This window comes from Lygodium microphyllum, chromosome 24 (genome assembly GCF_053477565.2).
Source record: "Lygodium microphyllum isolate KBCC chromosome 24, Lygodium_microphyllum_v1.1.10, whole genome shotgun sequence".
NCBI classification, from domain to species: Eukaryota; Viridiplantae; Streptophyta; class Polypodiopsida; order Schizaeales; family Lygodiaceae; genus Lygodium; species Lygodium microphyllum.
In genome coordinates this window covers 69,397,556-69,414,705 of record NC_141158.1, presented here as the reverse complement: position 1 = coordinate 69,414,705, position 17,150 = coordinate 69,397,556, and the positions used below count along the sequence as shown (strand labels likewise).

The following is a 17,150-nucleotide window of genomic DNA, read 5'->3' as shown; positions in this document are numbered from 1 at the left end:
CACATGCATAAGATTGAACTTCAAGAAATAGAGGAGTGTTGGGAGCTTGTTGATCAACAATAGAGGATTTACACCTTGCTCTCCAAAGAAAAAAATTGCACCCCCACTGCAAGGACATACAGAGTACATGTAATAGAGGGTTATTATCCCTTTCAAAGTTTGGCAAGGCACGATATATGACCTTGCTTGAACTATGACACAATGTAGATAGAGAATTCAACAAGGTGGCAACAATCAACTTTACTAGCTTCGGGCTTGTTGATCAATAGCCAATAATAGAGGATTTAGAACCCCCCCAAAAATGCATGCAACCATTGGGAGAACATAGTAGAGTACATGTCATAGAAAGTTGTTACCCTTTTCAAAGTTAAGCTAGGATTATGCAAGTGTCTTTTGAATCAATATAGGAAATGGGACACTAGGCACAACACTAGTGACCTTGCCTGCTAGTGTGACAATGATAGAGAAGGGATTAAACAAGGTGGTAGCAATCAACTTTACTAGTTTTCCAAACATGCAAGAGAACCAAACACATAAGAGTACTCAGGAGAGGAGGGTTATCCCTTTAAAAGTTGCTGAGGTCAAGCAAGAGCCATGTGAATCCATACACAATATGAGACGTTGGGCACGACGTAAAATGACCTTGCTCAAAAGTGCAACACAATGTAGACATAGAGAAGCGAACAAGCTAGTAACAATCAACTTTATTGATTTTCCTAACACATCCAAGAGCTAACGTGCATTTCTTGTTCCAATGTAGACATAGAGAATTGAACAAGCTAGTAACAATCAACTTAATTGATTTTTGTAACACATCCAAGAGCTAACATGCATTTCTTGCTCCAATACATATGCAATAAAAAGTATTTCCTTGGTGCTTTTACAAATAGAACCAATAAAGATACTTTCAAGCCCGGTGCAAGCACTAGCAAGTGTACAATACATTACCAAGGAGCCACAAGGGTATTCAAGTATGTACCCCGGGATATTAAAAATAGAATACAATAATTGGACGTAATTCAAATAGTCCTCAAAGTGATGGCCTAATGGTAAAGTTTTGTGTTTTGTAACCTAGTGGTTGTGGGTTCAAGCTCAAGAAAGGTACATCATGGATAGGGATACATATGTTCTCATTGAGTATTTGTGTGGTCAAGGCTCTTGGTCCCTTGAATACTCTGGTCAATCGTCCTTGGCAAGTAGCTCAAGGAGCATGATCCTAGTTGCAATCAAGCTTCATCGTTCAGCTAGCTAATGGCTTATCCTTGGTGTCCATAGGAGATGCCTATGTTGTTTCATAACTAGTATTTGGAGCCCAGCTGGAGCATTTGGGTGTGTAAGGAAAAAATAAGTAATTCAAATACATAGCAAGAGACAAAGTATAATAATGACACGTGGGGGCATTGATGTTTCAATTTTCAATTCCTTGCTGTGTAAAGGGCTAGAATAATTTGGATGATGGGGTTAGATGCTTGCTCTAATTTGCAATACTGAATTTAGGTGTGTCCTAAGGGCAACCAGAAATTATCCCATTAGGAATTTAATCAAGGAAGGTCTAGCAACTTTGAAATTGTTCCACATTGGATGGTGATTCTTCAAACAAGATCTTCAAAAGATCATCAATGCTTCCACAGATAGAGCACAACAAACTTCTGCACATAAGAAATTCTAGATTCTTCAGAATGAAACAGGTAGTCTCAAACAAGCTGAGTCGACCACCAATTTACTTGCCAGTCGTCGTGCAGTGCAGAAGATGCAAGCCACTAGACATTCATCAATTTATTTGACCTGTCACCATAGAAATGTAAAGATGCAGACACAGTAGTCACAATTAGTCCCAAACTGTAATATGCCCAATGTATTGTTGAAGGTAAAGATCATGCTTGTACTAGATTGGAACTGACAGAACTTGGGTGATGCAACAAGTCTGTTGAAGGCTTTAAAACATGTATTGAGATAACCTTCAGCTGTCCAATCTACAGCATACAAAGAAGCAAAAACAATGAGTGGGTAAAAACCCAAAGCAAACCAGATGCATGAACTTGTCATGCATACATTTACGAGTTTAAAACATAGTAGCAAGTATTGTTCCCATGGCATACTCTTAGTGCACTATCCCATACCACTGAACAGCCGGCCAAACAGCTGCAATAATTATAGAAGGTGACTTTGCAATGTGTGTTTAATAACTGTGGAGCTAAGCTTCTTGAACGCTCCAGTCACAAGCCAATTGGGTATAAACTTTGGTAATCCCAAGGAGGGACACTGCCAGGATCTACATCTTGAGATCCTGATTTTACAACTAAAAGAATGATCACTTTCCTGTAATGTCTATGTTGCACACCTTATAAACATTGATGCATTACAATGTGTCAGTATAGCTTGATGCAGATGGGGTCTCCCATACATCAAACACATCTTCCTCACTGTGTAGAACAAAAAGCCGATCTCCTCCAACAGCAATGTCAGAAATTGGACCTCCATCTGCCTTTCTCAGCCTTGCTGTCTGTACGCTTCTAGCAGCATCAAGTTCAGGAGTGCAATAAACGTAAACACTATCATTCTTGGTTGAGAACAACTGAGAATTCCATACAGCAAGTTTTGAATAACATCGCTCCTCAAGGTCTGAATTTTTTGTCGGTTGGTATCGGTTCCTCCATCTGACACCTTGGTTGCTGTTCCTCATATCAATAAAACCTAGATTATCATATTGATTCACCACACATACTGTGAAACACTCATCCATAGCCACAGTATCCATAACCACCTTCTCATTGAGAACAAGGGAAGATTCGGAGTCCGTCCAAGTCCACACAACATTTCTTGATCTCAAGTCCAGAAGGCTAATGAAGCTATCATCAATGCGAGGGTAAAGAGTAGCAACCATGAGTAGATTGCTGTGAGGAAGCCATTGAAGCTTGCAGGCATCTCCAAGAGGCCAACAAGGGCCATCATAAAAGAAGTCTACTGCCTGCCCTGTTACCTGATCCCAGACTCCAACACCATACTCATTGCTCCGGCCTCGACAGCTTGAGAAGAGATGCACATCACTGCTTTCTAGGGCACCTGCTGTACAATTTTTGAACTGACCATTGTGGCGTACCTGATATCTATGCTCTAACTTCCCTGTCTTAACATTGAACAAAGCCATCCCGCCAGAAGTGTCCCCTCTTTCACAGGTGCAGATAACCACCCTTTGAGGATTCAAAAAGCCCGCATCATTGACATTGACGAAATCGAGTGTGAGAGGCATCTGTTCCTCCATGGTCCAATCATATACATGAACCATAGGGCCATGTGCAACACAGCAGCCGCCATCGGGAGACGCTCTGATGGCGGTTGCATCCCCTGTAGCCCTTCCACTTATGGACGCAGTGCATTCAAGCCGGTTTCCATCCAAAGGACCCCATTTGGCTGCTCTGACATGATCAAGGATGCCATAAAAGAGGGCTTCTCTGTGAAGGGCCTTCTCTGACATGCCAGGAGGGACATGAAGCTCCCCGGTGCGCAGGAGATCGAGGAGGACCGAGAAGTAGGCAGGGTTACGGTCGATGAAGAAGTCTTCATTTGGCAAATTGCTGGACGAAGCCCTCCAATTCTCGCCGATGAGTGCGGATAGCATGGAGTCGGGGCCGGCATTACCGAGGGTGGTACTGCTGGTGACGAAGACTTTCCCGCCGACATTGAGGCGGACGCGGTCCTGGGGCATCCTCATGGGAGGGGGGGCGGGTGGTAGGTGGTACTACTGTCAGGGGTCTGGGGCAGGGGAGCTTCGGCATAAGGGGGGAGGGGGTTCTGTATGGGGATGCAGGGGTAGACGATGATGATGATGGGTTAATATGATTTAATTTTTAATGTCTGATGATGAGGGAGGGTCCTGTCAGGGGTATGGAACAGGGGAGGTTGGGCATGGAACAGGGGAGGGGATTCTGTATGGGTGATGCTGGTATACGATGATGGGTTATGATGATTATAACATCTGATGATGAGCCGATGGGAAATTGGGAATTGGGATTAGTCAAGCGGTTGCAGGTAGCATTAAGCGACCGCAGAATTGCAGGAGATCGAGACAAAAAAGAGGCCGGCTTGATGCGAAGTTGGCAGTGACAGAGTCGTCGCAGGACGGATCAACCGCCCAAAGAGGGCCTTGCGAGGGGTGGGTGAAGGTCGATAGACAAACGGATCGCTCTTTGACACTGTCCAGGGTGGGTTTGAATGGACTAGAGAAGCAACAAAGCACAAGAACAAAAAAGCAGCAGAAAACTAACAAGAAGCACAACGACAATGATAATAATAAGATCGAATGTGCCAGAGGAAAACGAATAGAAGTAGGTGCCAGCCTCCAGGTGGTGCATAGAAGGGTCAACACACGAGAGAGAGAAAGAGAGGGGGGGGGAACCGCATGGTCCTAGGACTTCAAGTGGCCTCTTAGAAAATAAGAAGATATGAAGTTTGAACTTTGAAGAGAGAGGGAGAGAGAGAGAGAGAGGGTTCCGGGTAAAAATATTGAGGAAGAGGGAGTAAATCCTTTTCATCCTCATGTGAGAAGGAAGTATCCCCTATTGAGACAGTATCTTATACATAAATTTAACAAATATAACTATATTTTGAGAAATTTGAAGAGGATTTGTTTCCTTCTTCCAAACTTCAAAGAGTTGAGAAGGATTTTTGTCAAGATGAACAAGTTCTAGGTTGAAGTGAACCTGCCTTTTCCCGAACCTTGCTTGGAGAGAGAGAGAGAGAGAGAGAGAGAGAGAGGAGGCACCTCTTTTTTAAAAATGTTACATAAGATATGAACTTTGAAATATGCCACTATATCTTATTCAAGGTTTTGCACTCGCCCATGCTTGCACACACCCACACTCAAACCACTCACGCTATAACTCGCCTCTTTTCACACCTGGCTCACAAAAAAAAAACATTTTTCCCAATTAATTAAGATCTTGAGATCGGACTAGTTTGCTTGATATCTAGTTTTCACTAGTTTTGATATGTGTTTTTGCATTCCATTTTGTAGTCGATTTTCATCAAAATGAATGAAAATTCAAACATCGTGAAGTTCTACCCATGCACATTTGACAAATAGGAGTTTCTTGTGAGTTGTTTCACATTGACCTCTTTGGGTGTAGCCTTGGTTGAAACTACATGTTTGTATAGATGGGGAAACCTTCATGTCTAGGGCAAAGAAAGTCTTCACTGATGTAACAACCCCAATATAGTACAATTTACTATTGGCTCTCTAGTCATGTAGTTCATTGGCTCAAGAAAGTATTTCAGTGGATTTTACACTTGATTGAAGAATTGCAAAGTTCATGTTTGGACATTTTAAAGCTTAAAAACTCATTTGAGCATTTAATAAGCTTTAGATACTGCTATCCTCTAATATAGTCTCGTGTTTTAAAAAAAATGTATTATTGCTAGCAAGGACCAATAGAAGAAGATGAGTCATGCTACAATTGTATCTTCGAGGAAAGAAAGCCTCCCCATGGGCTAGTGCAAGTTCAAACATCAGCCATGCCTTAAAGATATTAGATACACTAGCCTATCACAAATTAATGCACCATTTTCTTTAATGGGACTTTGCTTTTCGCTTCACACATTGGCATGAAGCCAGCATGTCTCATGACTTTTTGTGGCCACAATAGGGGTTGCATATGTTCTCATGTAGCATGACAATGTTTAGAGCCTTTCCATTGATAAAGAATGAGTCAACATCTCTCCATATATGTACAACCATTAACTAGTACACACTCTATGTGATGTTAATTCCAATTGCAACATTCACAAGTACTTAAAAGCTTGAACATTTTTCTAGTGTTGAACAAACAAATCATGTTGTACCAATAGAGTTGCACTCGCGCGTGCGCGCACGCACGTACACACCCCCCCTCCCCACCCACACGCACACACACATGCACATGCACGCGCATGTGCGCCCACACGCACGCACGCACGCACGCACGCACACACACACACACACACACACACACACACACACACACACACACACACACACACACACACACACACACACACACACACACACACAGAGGGCATGTTCTATTTGCTAGTTTGCTATATGTGTTGTAGCTTTAAGAACAACATATGTGGAATAAAAAAATGCTAACTACAATTTTTTTGGGGTTATACACTGAGTTGACATGATCATAGTTATAAGTTGAATATGTCTTTTGCTAACATACACACACACAAAGTTATGAACAACTAGTGAAATTCGACAAAAATTTGTTAGCAGCAACAACTACCAAAAGAAAGGAGCCAATCACTATAGTCTCGTATCATTTTATAATTTGATTTGAATGCTCTCATGAGTGTGGTGGCCCTTTGAATGAGAGTAAGCAACTTCAAAAATTCCACTACTTATTTTAAATACTTCTCTAAATGTCAAACAATGTTCAATGCATGTCATTATAGGTTTGAAATTTGGTTTATATCACTAGTTGTTAGCATGATTTTCGAGGAACATTAGTTGTAGTTGAGGTAGGTTGAGGAGTTTTCTAATCCTTTTCTCGAGGGAGGGAGTCCACTCGTCTTGTTGTCATTTCAAATTACTCTAAAATCAAGATCGTGATATGATCTACACTGATTGGGGTTATTAGAACATCTTTAAAGCCTTCAGTTTATACAAATCATCCTCACATACTACACAACAAATTCTCACAAGCACGAGTCCACTATCATGCACATAATCACAAACAATGAAAAATCATTTGAAAATTCTTTCATGCATCAAGTACTCAGAACAATTTGGCAACAAAACTTCACATTTTCCAACCCATATTGTTAATAAAAACTACATTTTGACATTCTTGAGAGTTGGAGAAATCCTTACATATCACGAACTATTTGCTTTAGTGCATCAATAGTCTGTTAAGTATGTGTAATGCCCCTAAGACAGTAATGCATTTGAAAGCATATAGAAGAATAATGTTGTAGAAGGCACTTCATGTCACAAATCATCAGCTTATAGCATGTTTGATGGATGAGGAGCATGGCCCATTTGGTGGGCCATGTTGTTGAATATGTATCCAAAACTTTCCATGGACATCTTTGCGAACCCAAATACGACCAAGAATGCCCCCCCCCCCCCCCCCCCCCCCCCCACACACACACACACACACACACACACACCCCTCTCTCCCTCCCCTCACACACCACCAACAGCCCTACCCCCACCCCCAACCCCAAAGCCCCTATCCCACCCACCCAACAACCCCAACAACTCCAACAATCTATCAACAATAACACTTAAATGTCTTATTGATATAATAAAAAGCACCTTATAGATGTGCTTTGAACAAATGTTGCATGTGCTACTTTGTGAAAGTGTTTAGTCATTCAATGTTAAATGTGAGAGTATAAGCAACTTGTTTAGAGATGGCATTTAGGAAATTCGATTTCAAGCACGCTGCTAAACAAAATTCACAACCAAAAACTCGTAAGTTCTTCTTGCCAAAGGATGTGCGAAACCTTTTCCATTTGTAAACATAGTGCTCCATGCAATTGGGTACTAGGAAGAGGTGGTGCCTATCAAATGACTTGGTGAATATATTCCCCTAACCTTTTTTTTTAATCCACTATAGTCTTTTAAAGATTTTAGAAATCCATTGTATAATAACCTTTTTGCCTTGCCCCCGCCCCGCCCCTCCCCCCCCCCCCCCCCCCCCCCCACACACACACACACACACACATTGTTGGACTAAAAACACAACAATTGTGACATTGGATGGAACTCCTATTCTTTCAAGAGCTTCAATTTTCTCATATCAACTATTTGTCACTTAGTTGTCTCACAATGGAACTCCAAACCAACAATACATCCTTTCTCTCTACCCTAAGACAACAATGAGCATAAGACCAGCTTTGAGATATAGTGAACTCACTAACTTATCTTATTGCACTGTAATCGAAATCTTGAAGGCTCGAAGATGGTTCCATGATCTAAGTGATATGCTCTCCATAAGTAAACACCTCATCTCCTTTGCATCCACATTGAGCATGCCCACTATTGAGAGAAGAAGGAGGACTAGAAGAGCTTTGTCTCATTGAGTCCCTCACTCTCTCGCACCAAGATGGACAAGAAGACAAGGTAATCAAGACATAGAGATGAGCTTCATTATCTCAAGTTCCTCACTCGACCACAAGTAGTAATAAATAAATTACCAATTAGAGAAGTGGAAATAATGTAAAGACATGTAGTTACTAGTCTCTCAAGATACCCAATTTGATATTTTCATTTACTAGCTTGGGGCTAGTACCAACTAGTGGTCACAAGTCACAAGTTTGACTAGTTTGGGACTAGTAGCTACCAACCTACTAGCATGGGATGGGGGTATCTACTAGTCTAGAAATGATAGCTACCAATCTATTAGTTTGGGTTTGGTAGCTGTTGGTTTGGGTCCAATACCAATACCTACTTGTAGTTATAAGTCTACCAATTTTGGACCGCTAGCTACCGATTTGGGTTTGGCAAGCTACTAGTTTGGGATTGGTAGCTATGAGTTTATGACTAGTAGGTACTAGCATACTAGTAGAGGATGGATATCTACCAGTTTAGGATGGTCTATCAATATAGAACTAATAGTAAGGATGGTGGCTAGCAAACAACTACCAATTCTAGCCTAGAAAAAACTAGTTCTAGATATGGTGATTACTAGTCCAAATTGAGAGCTACTAGTCTCAATGGTAGCTACTAGAACTAAATTAAGAGCTAGTAGTCCCATTGGTAGCCACTAGTCTAAAGATTGAGCCACTAGTCTAAAGATTGGTATTTTGATAGCTGCCAATTTACTAGTTTGACACTTTGGGAGCTATTCATCCTAGACTAAGAACTATTAATCTACCACTTTGGGGACTCCTAGATTGGGACAATGGCTACTAGCCTATTGGTTTGGTGTTGATAGCTATCAATGTGGGATTGATAACTACTAGCCTATTGGTTTGGATTTGAAAGCTATCAATGTGGGACTGGTAGCTACCAATCTACCAGTTTGGAAATGGTAGTTACCACTAAGAATCATAACTCGGGTTGGTGATTGGTAGATAACTAACAATTCTAAATTAGTAAGTACTAGTCTATCTATAGTATCTACTTGTCCCAGTGGTAGCTACCAAGCTATGGATTGATAGCTACCATTTAGCTACTAGTTTGGAACTAGTAGACTAATATCTACCATGCCAAGGATCTCTACACATTAGATGCTACTAGGATGGGATTGATAACTACCAACTAGGTACTAGTCTAGTAATGGTAGATTGGTAGCTAGTAGTCCCAAAAAATGGCAATTGTGAGAACCCCAGATTGGTAGCTATAATCTAGCTACTTGTTTGGTATCAGTTTGAGATTGCTAGTTACCATCTCAAGACTTCTTATCATCATGGATAAGACTTATAATTAGCTCAATGGAAAACTTAGAAGCATAGTTGATGTGATGCTTTTTTCAACACCATAGTTGTTGAACAACATTGAAGATGATATTGCTTGTTATCACTGCTCTCTAGGATAAACAATAAATGTGATAACTATGGTCATATGGCAATTTGATCGAGGCAAGCATATCCTCATCATATATCAGTAGGCCATAAGCACTACAATTTGTTTCTAAATTAAAGTGCACCTATCATCAAGTGGCAATTTTGGTAGCGAGATACATTATAGAATGGTATTTCTTTTTGCATGCATACTTCAACCAAAGGCAAGATACACACATGCAAGTATCTCTTTTCATTTGGTTAGATCATGGATCTAATGAGCCCTCTGTATAGCTTTATTCAACACTTTGTCAATAACTATTGCTTGCGACACCTGTATTGTCTATGAACTATATTTTTCAAAACTTCCACTTTCGATGCATCCTTGCATCTCCTTTGTCTTGTGTTTTATGCAAAGAGGTCCCTATTGATGCTAGGAGGCATATTTCATGGTGGATTCCGTGAGACCACGGTGGATTCCGTGAGTTTTTTTATTCTACGGTGGAATCAGTGAGGTTTTGTGGTGGATTTTGTAAAACTATACTTATTTGGCGGGGCTCGTACACAAGGTGGATTCCTTATGCGAGAAGCTGACGGGGACGCCTGTCCTTTTCAGGCGTTAATTTAATGTGCACATGGGTGATTCCATAGCGAGCGATTCCACAAAATACATATTTAAATTAATGGACATTTATGAGTTTAGAGTGCACTTGCATTAAATTAAGGTTAGGACAGAGTTCCAACCTATTTATTTATTTTGTAGCTGAAAACTGCTAGGTATTCACTTTTGTTGGTTTAATTTTATTATTTTCTAACAATTGTGAATGCTTCAGTTGATGTGTAGAGCGAGCGACGGTGGCATTGGGAAGCACTAGGCGATAGTGTGTATTCAGATTACCTAGAAGAAATTATTATTTTTGATGGGTGCACGTCTTATCATTAAAGGCATGGCGCTAATATCTATTTAGGTGCGCTTATTTGTTTAAGCCTCTGACAAATATTTATTATTTTGTATATGCATGAGCATACGGTTTAAATATTTCATTATTGGACATTGTAATGGGCACATTCTGACTTTTGGGCTACCCAACCGTTTTATTCTTTATTTAGACAAAAGCAAACATAAAAGCCAAAGCATGCTAATTGTAAAATTGGGCTATTTTTGAGCTTTGAGAAGAATAAATTTATAAATACATACCTTGTGAAATGATCACACAAGGCATGGGGGGAGATTGTACCCAATTTGTCTTTTTGCCTCATGTCCTGTAAACTCTCTTCTTGATTTTTATGAGTTTTGGTGAGTTCTTTGTTCTTAGGGACCTTCCGGCGCTTGCTACATACGTATCTAGCATTCGATTTGCGCACCAGTGGTATCAGAGCGAAGCTGATCAAGGGATTCCAACAATTGCTTATCATCTCGGGCGAAGGCAAACCTCCTGAAACAAACGGGCTCTACAGTCTAGCGAACCGTCAATACCAATGTGTTCCTAGTGGTGAAGAATCCCCTGCTATGCTATTGGATTGCGAAGGACCACTCTCTGGCGAGGACGGAGGACCACTTGGGAAGCTTCCTTATAAAGACGATTTTTTTCTTAGAGAAGCATAGACTTTTATTAGTCATTATTCAATTGGAGATTATAAAGCTTAATAAGCTTTATAAAAAGCTTAACCCTTCAAATTCTATCGTCCGTGGTGTCAGCATGTACTGACAGGCGCCGAATCTGCTGTCGATATCCTCTTGTCTTGTCGATTTTAAAAAAAAGTCATTAAGCTTTTATAAAGCTTAAGGTTTAAGCTTACTAAGGCTTAAAAACTCAATCCTAAATCCCCTTCTCAGCAGTTGTTCACACCAAATTTACCCCAAACTACTCTCGAAATCCTTAGCAAGCCCCTGTTCATACCTGCACTCTAATAGAGACAGTTTCCAGCAAGCAAACTGACACGTGCAGTTTATTTTCCATTTGGAAGAAGACCTTTATCAACTACCGTACCCGTAAAAGAAGAAAGATCGCAAAAGTCATATTAAAAAAAAAAGAAGCAAGCCTTGTAAACCCAAACTTGAGCTATGCTCATCCCTCTAACAAGATTTCGAGTGTGTGAGGTTGTTTGAAATTTTGCAGGATGTGTGATCAAAACATGGAAGATTTGATGGTCGAAGGTGATCTATCGGAACCAACGGTGAAGCAAAAATTGGACCTAATTATGATGCAACTTCAAGAGGAACGAAGAGCACGTCATACTTTGCAAGCTCAACTGGCTACTCTTCAACGATCTACTGTCGATCAAGATGGACTACAACTCGAAGATGTTATACGACATATGATCGATGCGACACTAGAAGCATAATCTATCAGGAAGAAGCCAAGATAAGTAAAAGAAAATTCAAATTCCGTACTTTTAATGGGCAACGTGACGAAAAAACTATTCTCACTTTTATCAGTCAGTTTGATGATTATTTCCATGAAGAACAGTATGTCGAAAAAGAAAAACTCAAATGTGTCACTAACCATTTAGTGGACAGAGCATTGTTATGGTGGATTGTTGTCCACAAGAGTATTGATTGTCCTACTACTTGGGAGGCTTTTCAAAAGAAAATTTTACAGAATTTTCTTCCACCTCAATTCCATGAAAAAGCACAAATAGTGGGATCTTCTGCAACAAAGAGATCGTGAGCCTATTTCGCAATACACTGAGCATTTTTGGAATGCCTTGTTGCAACTTCAAATGCTTGAAGATGTACCTGAGGCGATCCACAAGCACAAGTATATGTCTGGTTTGCTTGGTCACTTCTATGCGGAGGTGAACATGTTCACGCCAACGACTCTAGAGGATACAATTTCTTTGGCCCATGATGCTGAAGACAAAATTCGTGGATGAGAGAAGCGACCACAACAATTTTCAACTAACGGTAACTTCGGTACACAGTAATTCAATTCTAACTTTCGAAGATTCAATCAAAATCGCTTTGTTCCTTCTTCTTTCCATCAACCTTAGACACGACTCCCTGCTTTACCATCAAACACAAATTCAAATCCTAAGCCATCTTTCCAACCAAATCCCAACATACCTAAACTCCCAGCCATTACCAATAATGTTTCCAAAGCCAAGCCTATAGTCTTCTACAAGTGCCACCAACCTGGACACCTAGTAGTGAATTGTCAATCCAAAAAGCCAATTGTTCACATCAACTACTTGGGAGCAACTGAAGATGAAGACCATATGAAAAAATGCCAGATTTTATGGAAGATGATGATGATATCGGTACTACTTCAAATACTTTACCAGGTATGCCAAATCCTCATTCATTATTAACGATGAAATATCTTGTGCATGGCCACAAAAAGATTATTTTGTATGATGAAGGGAGTACACATGATTTTATTTATGTAAAATTGATCAAAGAATTGAATTTACATACTATTCCAACTCATTATCGTGTAAAAGCTGCATTCTTAGGCACTAGATACAATGGTACACAAGAATTTCATGATTTAGAAATTAAAATTGGCGATTATATTGAGTAAAAATTTCTTGGTTGTGTCTTTCCAAGCTAGTAACATTATCTTAGGAATGCCTTGGTGTCATAAATACAATCTCGATATATATTATTCCACACATTCAATGAAAATTCATTCTAATGGAAAACAAATAACATTACATGGTATGCACATTTTAGATAATTTTCCATTTCTTAGTCATACAGATGCTAAATGTGCATTAAGAAAAGGTAGCAAATCATACTTAGTATATGGGTGAATGAAATTGAAGCTAAGGAAAATTAGATGCATCCCAGGCACGCATAATTTCTTTCACAATTTAAAGATTGTTTACTGTTGATTTACCACCTGGTGTACCACCTACACGTCCTGAAGATCATAAAATAGATTTAATTCCTGGTTCTCAACGACCATGTAAAGCACCTTATAGACACAATAAGATTGAACAAAAAGAAATCCAAGCCCAAGTTGAAGAATTGTTAACCTGAGGGCTCATTAGGTACAATAGTTCTTTTTTTGGTGCACTTGTCCTATTAGTTAAGAAGAAAAATAATACCTATAGGATGTGCATTGACTATCGTGCCCTAAATAAGATCACTGTCAAGAATAGATATTCGATCCCTAGGGTAGACGACCTCATGGATAAACTACAAGGGGCCACTATTTTCAACAAAATAGATCTTAAATCTGGATATCATCAAGTACGATGGGATACACCTGACATTTTCAAAATTGCATTTAGAGCTCAATTTGGTCATTATGAATTCCTTATTATGCCTTTTGGGTTGACTAATGCACCAGCCACATTCAGTCGTATGATGAATCGAATATTTTTGAAGTATCAGCATTGTGTAATTGTTTTCTTTGATGACATATTGGTTTTTAGTAAGAATGAGAATGAGCATTATGCATATTTATCTTTGGTTTTCAAATTATTGAAAGAGAATCAATTATATGCTAACCCTGAAAAGAGTGAATTTTTCCAAACCCACATTGAATACTTAGGACATATTATTTCTTCTGATGGTATTCAAGTTGATCCTAAAAAGATAGAAGCAATTTTGAATTGGGCAATTCTTAAAAATGTGCACGAGTTGCGTTCTTTCTTAGGTCTTGCTAACTTTTACAGAAAATTTGTGAGAAATTTTTCATTGCTTGCATTACCTTTAACAAAATTATTAAAGAAAGGTATTGTATATCATTGGTTTGATAATCGGCAAAAGTCTTTTGATTTATTGAAGCATGCTTTAACACATGCCCCTATTTTGCAATTACTTGAATTTAATAGACCATTCTTTTTAGTAGTCATTGATGCTAGCGGATCAGGAATAGGAGCTGTCCTTATGCAAGATTCACATCCCATAGTCTATTCTAGCTGCAAACTTAAACTCTCTGAAATCAAGTATTCTACCTATGATAAGAAATTGCTAGATGTAGTACAAGCCTTACGTCAATGGAAACACTATTTAATGGGATTTGAATTCATGATCAAAACTGACCAACAAAGTATCAAACATCTCCTTAGTCAATCACAAATCTCTGACCGTCATATTAAATGGGCTGCTTTTATTCAAAGTTTTCCTCCACTTATCCAATATCAACCTGAAAAAGAGAATGTTGTTGCCGATGCCTTAAGTAGAAGACCAAGTATCCATAATATCTCCGTTATATCTTTTGATTCCCTTATCCCTATGAAATATACTTATGACCAAGACCCCAATTTTCAAGCTGATTGGAATAAATTAGTTGCTAATAACTGGATTCCAATCGATTCATTGTCTTATTGTGATGGATTTATGTTTTATGGGAAAAGGTTGTGTGTAACTATTCCATTTAGATCATTTGTGTTGCACGAAATTCATTGTCCCCTATATCGAGGCCATAGAGGTATTATTTCTACTTTACGTACATTGGTTGAAGATTTTTACTAGCCACAGATGGAATTTGATGTTTCTAACTTTGTATCTAAGTGTTTAATTTTTCAAAGAGTCAAGCGACACCATGGTAAGCAATATGGTTTATTAATGCCTTCACCAATTCGTGGATGACCATGGGAACATATTTCAATGGATTTTATAACTGGTTTTTCTAACACCCACCAAGCTAATCATGATATGATTTGGACTATTGTAGATTGATTTAGCAAACAAGCATATTTCATTCCATGCAAGAAAACATTAACTGTATCTCAAGCTGCACAATTGTTTTTGAAGAGTGTTTTCACTAACCATGATTTGCCAAAAGTTATTATTTCAGATCGTAATTCTAGATTTTGCAATAAATTTTGGATTACTTTGTTTGATAATTTAGGTACTAAGATTGATTTCTCATCTACATTTCATCTTGAACTAATGGGCAAATAGAAGCTACTAACAATACAATATTAGATCTTTTGAGTGTATACACAATTTCAAAACCACAAACATGGGATACACATTTACATCTACTTCAATTTGCATACAATAATACACTGCACACAGCTACACAGAAAACACATTTTGAAATCATTTATGGACATAGATTGCCTACACCTATTACATCATTGTCAAACAAAGTTAAAGCTACTGATCATATTGCCAATACGCATGCTACTATTTTTGCTGAAGTTAAATATATGATTTCAAAAGCCCAGCAATCATACATTAAACAAGCTAACAAGAGAAGAAAATCCATGAGTTGCAAAGTTGATGATCATGTTTGGTTACGCATTGAAAAGAGAAGATTACAAAGTGTTGAGAAACACCCTGTTGTTAAGTTAGCCCCTAGATTTTAGGAACCTTTCAAGATCATTTACAAAATCAATGACAATGTATTTAAATTAGAACTACCCCAACACTAGAAAATCCACAATACTTTTCATATCAATTTGTTATGACGTTTTAGAGGCCAATTACCTGTTGACCCTGTCTATGAAAAACCTCCTTTGTTAGAAGAAGAAATTGAAATCCTTGAACTTGAAACTATTCTAGATATCGACTTTATGACCACTAGAACTGGCCAAAGATACTCTAGATATTTGGTTAAGTTTAAAAATCATCTTGTTGAGGAAACCCAATGGATGCACTCCCGTGACCTAAGTGCTTAACTGTCACTGCTTGCTCCATATTGAGCTAATAGCAATTGAGGACAATTGCTATTCCACCTTGGGGATATCATGCCAGGAGGCATATTCCACGGTGGATTTCGTGAGACCACGGTGGATTTCGTGAGTTTTTTATTCCACGGTGGAATCCGTGAGGTTTTGTGGTGGATTTCGTAAAACTATATTTGTTTGCTGGGGCTCGTACACAAGGTGGATTCCTTGTGCGAGAAGTTGATGGGGATACTTGTCATTTTCAGGTGTCATGTTAATTTAATGTGCACGTGGGTGATTCCACAACGGGTGATTTTGCAAAATACATATTTAAATTAATGGACATTTATGAGTTTAAAGTGCACTCATATTAAATTAAGATTAGGACAGAGTTCCAACCTATTTATTTATTTTGTAGCTGAAAATTGCTAGGTATTTACTTTTATTGGTTTAATTTTATTATTTTCTAACAATTGTGAATGATTCAATTGTTGATGTGTAGAGTAGGTGGTGGTGGTGTTGGGAAGCACTAGGCGATAGCGTGTATTCAGATTACCTAGAATAAATTATCATTTTTGATGGGCGCGCATCTTATAATTAAATGTGTGGTACTAATATTTATTTAGGTGTGGTTATTTATTGAAGCGTTCGACAAATACTTATTATTTTGTATGTGCATGGGTGCACGGTTTAAATATTTCATTATTGGATATTGTATTTGGGGCACAGCTTGACTTTTGGGATGCCCAACCGTTTTATTCTTTATTTGGAAAAAAGCAAACATAAAAGCCAAAGCATGCTAATTATAAATTTGGGCTATTTTTGAGCTTTGAAAAGAATAAATTTATAAATACATGCCTTGTGAAGTGCTCACACAAGGCAGGGGGGAGATTGTACCCAATTTGTCTTTTTGCCTCATGTCATGCAAACTCTCTTCTTGCTTTTTATGAGTTTTAGTAGAGTTCTTTGTTCTTGAGGGGATCTTCCAGCGCTCGCTACGTACGCATCTAGCATTCGATTAGCGCACCACATGTGTCATTCATTGCCCTTGGAGACCATCAACAAAGGGAACATGCCTCTTTGTCTTTGTA

The 17,150-nt window shown here is 38.8% G+C and overlaps 1 protein-coding gene across 1 annotated transcript; it reads right to left on the bottom strand.

Annotated features, from left to right (window-relative positions):
* Positions 1-968: 968 nt before the first annotated feature.
* LOC148015214 (BTB/POZ domain-containing protein At2g24240-like) lies at positions 969-4,332 on the bottom strand. Its single transcript, XM_087665777.1, has one exon. It carries the CDS (start codon positions 3,710-3,712, stop codon positions 2,360-2,362), a length of 1,353 nt encoding a protein of 450 aa, XP_087521903.1. The 5' UTR covers positions 3,713-4,332; the 3' UTR covers positions 969-2,359.
* Positions 4,333-17,150: the final 12,818 nt, after the last annotated feature.

Bases quoted from the DNA above. Each gene is read 5' to 3' on its own strand.
- LOC148015214 (XM_087665777.1), bottom strand. From the start codon at position 3,712: ATGAGGATGCCCCAGGACCGCGTCCGCCTCAATGTCGGCGGGAAAGTC.